The sequence below is a fragment of the Etheostoma spectabile genome, chromosome 3, assembly GCF_008692095.1.
Source record: "Etheostoma spectabile isolate EspeVRDwgs_2016 chromosome 3, UIUC_Espe_1.0, whole genome shotgun sequence".
In the NCBI taxonomy this organism is placed as follows: Eukaryota; Metazoa; Chordata; class Actinopteri; order Perciformes; family Percidae; genus Etheostoma; species Etheostoma spectabile.
Window position 1 is genome coordinate 630483 of NC_045735.1, and position 2883 is coordinate 633365.

Consider the following 2883-nt stretch of genomic DNA (forward strand, 5'->3'; position numbering starts at 1 on the left):
TATTGATCCCCGAAGGGAAACTCTGTGTTGCAGTTGCACAAATAGTAGAAATATAAATAAAGAAATATAAGGTGTGTGGCTATTTACATAGTTAAAGGAATATTATGATACGTTATGATATGAGTGTTGCACACATTACAAGCCAGTGTTATTGCACAAAAATGGATAATATTGTCCAGTTTCAACCCCTCTAAGTGTGTGTGTGTGTGTCAGATACTCAGAGGGAGGAGGTATAAAGTTTGATGGCCACAGGCAGGAATGACTTCCTGTGGCGCTCTGTGGTGCATTTTGGGAGAATGAGTCCATCACTGAAAGTGCTCCTGTGATTGAGCAGCAAGCCATGGAGTGGGTGCGACACATTGTCCCAGATGGTATGTATATATATATATATATATATACATACCTGTCGTTGATAAGAAGCAAAATTACATTCTGCATGTTCTGCAATAATTACACCTACAGTTATTATAGTTCAATAAGGGCAAAGTGACAATGTACTCATTTATTTATCTCACTTTTTATGTGTCGTTGGCTGTGGTTTGTTGTGCTTAGGTTGTTTTATTTTGTTTTTTCAGGGTGTTAAAGGCAGCCTGCTCCTGGGAGATAACACTTGGGTCCTGCATATATATATATAATATCCTTATTTAGTCTTACTGTTATCCTGTATGTATTGATGTCCTGTGTGTTTTTCTCCTTGCAGGATTAATAAAGTCCTACTCCCTTCTGAACCTGCCGTCTCACCTCCACGATGCCCGGCGTTATGACGGACAGGATGAGGTAGAGCCAGATGTAGGCGAAGATGCTCCAGAAGGCGGTGATGAAGAACACCCGGAGGTGCTTGATCTTGCGCGTCTGCCCGTCGGGGATCGTCCACACGCAGATCCCGATGATCACAAACATGTTGAAGGCGGCGCTGCCGACGATGGTTCCCGGTCCCAGGTCCCCGGCGTGGAAGCCGTGCCCGCACACCTGGAGAGAAAGAGAGTGTGTGTGAGGGTTGTCGTAGGAAAAGGAAGAGACCGAATACTGAGGAAAGGAATTGAAACAACGATAACACGAGTTACTAGGGTTTAAAATGTAATGCAACATGATTGCTCTGCCTTGGAAATGAATAACCAGACTGATGTGATGACAACATGATATTAAGATACAGCTAATGGTGTGTGTGTGTGTGTGTGTGTGTGTGTGTGTGTGTGTGTGTGTGTGTGTTGTGTGGTGTGTGTGAAGGTTGTCGTAGGAGGAAGAGACCGATACTGAGGAAAGGAATCTGATATTACATTTATTATAGATACAGCTAAAACATAAACCCTTGTCATAGAAAGACACAGTGTGTTGTGTGTGTGTGTGTGTGTGTGTGTGTTGTGTGTGTACCTCTATGACAGACAGCAGTATCTCCGGAGCGCTGGAGCCAAGAGCCATGAGTGTCAGGTTGGACACCGTTTCGTTCCAGATTCGAACCGTCGCCACTGATGTTTCCCCATTAGGCATGGTGATGGTCACCTCCTTCTCCTGTTGACACACACACACACACACACACACACACACCACACACACACACACACACACACAGGTTATTTTATTTTAGGATACATGGTTGGAGAGGGAAATCTATATTAATGCCCATTAAGGGATCTGGTCCGGCCTGGCTTGCAGTAAAAGAGACAATGAAATGATGATGCGAACACATTAACTGGAAACTCCATCAAACACACTCACCGACCTTGAGCATAACAAGCACTAATGAGTTATTAAACACGCGTGCACTGCCTGGAAATAGATTCATACTATAAACTTGTTGCGTTATCAACGTGGTTTCTGTCCATTTTCAAGCAATTGAATCTACAGCTACTGACTAAGAACTAATCAGGCGGCACGGCTGATTTAACGCACCATTATCTCCGTAGATGTAAGTCGAGGAAAAACCCACGAAAGGGGGAAATAGAAGAGGCTGTGAAATAATCTGTGCACATGACGTTTTGGGTGCAACAACTGAATGGCAGCGCAAACACTACATTAACAAAAGGATTCCTGGTGTTAAAAAAAAAGATGGAGTGTTATGAAGCAGCTTAAGGTGTTTTCATACTAATACTTTCATTAAATATTGTGCTGAAACTGTAAAAATCTTTTTTTCTTTCCTTTTGTTTGTTTTCCGTGTGAATGTGCTGTACAACAGAGAAGAAAAGAATACGTCTGTTTTGAACTTGTTTTGCGCTGCGAGGGGTGAAAGATAGGGCCCATAGAGATTTGTGTGGCTAATTTGAAAAGTGAATATTAAATAAGCATGGTAACACATCCGGCTTTTGACGGATCAAACGAGCTATTTGACCACTTTGTGCTTTGTGCATTTTTCACAATTGAAAAGATCATTTAAATATATATTACTTGAAGAAATATTTAAGAGATTAATGGATGATGACACAATACGCAGCCCTATCTGGATGGATGCAAGCTTTTCATTTAATGAATTAACATCTCAAGTGAAGGACAACATTTAGTTTCCATTGTGTTCTATTCAGAAAGTTGCAGAGGTCACAAGCGGTGTTTCACTCGGTCTCGTCTCGGTCTCAGGTAAAGGGGACTGCGGATTTTCTATTAAGACCAGGAAAGACCACAACAGCCTTTTGATTATTTTCTTAAGGCATTTCTCATGATACAAAAAGAGGTGAATGAAGAAGAATCTTAACTGGTTTTCTCTAGGTGTTTTTCTACTTAGGAAGGTTTTTTTGGGGCATTTTAGGCCTTTAGTTGACATGACAGCTTTAGACACGTAAGGGGGGTGGGGGTGAGAGAGAAAGAGAGGGAGGGAGGGGGGGGTGCAGGTCAGACTAAAACCCTGCAGCAGCTGCGGTGAGGACTGAGCCTTTGAACATGGGGGGGGGGGGG

At 42.6% G+C, this 2883-nt stretch overlaps 1 protein-coding gene across 1 annotated transcript in view; it reads right to left on the bottom strand.

Moving 5' to 3' along the window:
- The window catches only part of slc8a2b (solute carrier family 8 member 2b), a 227318-nt gene that overhangs the window by 40625 nt on the left and 183810 nt on the right, over positions 1-2883 (bottom strand). The window contains 2 exon segments of the mRNA XM_032504578.1: positions 742-969; positions 1372-1509. Of these exon segments, the coding sequence (XP_032360469.1) occupies positions 742-969; positions 1372-1509 (366 nt within the window).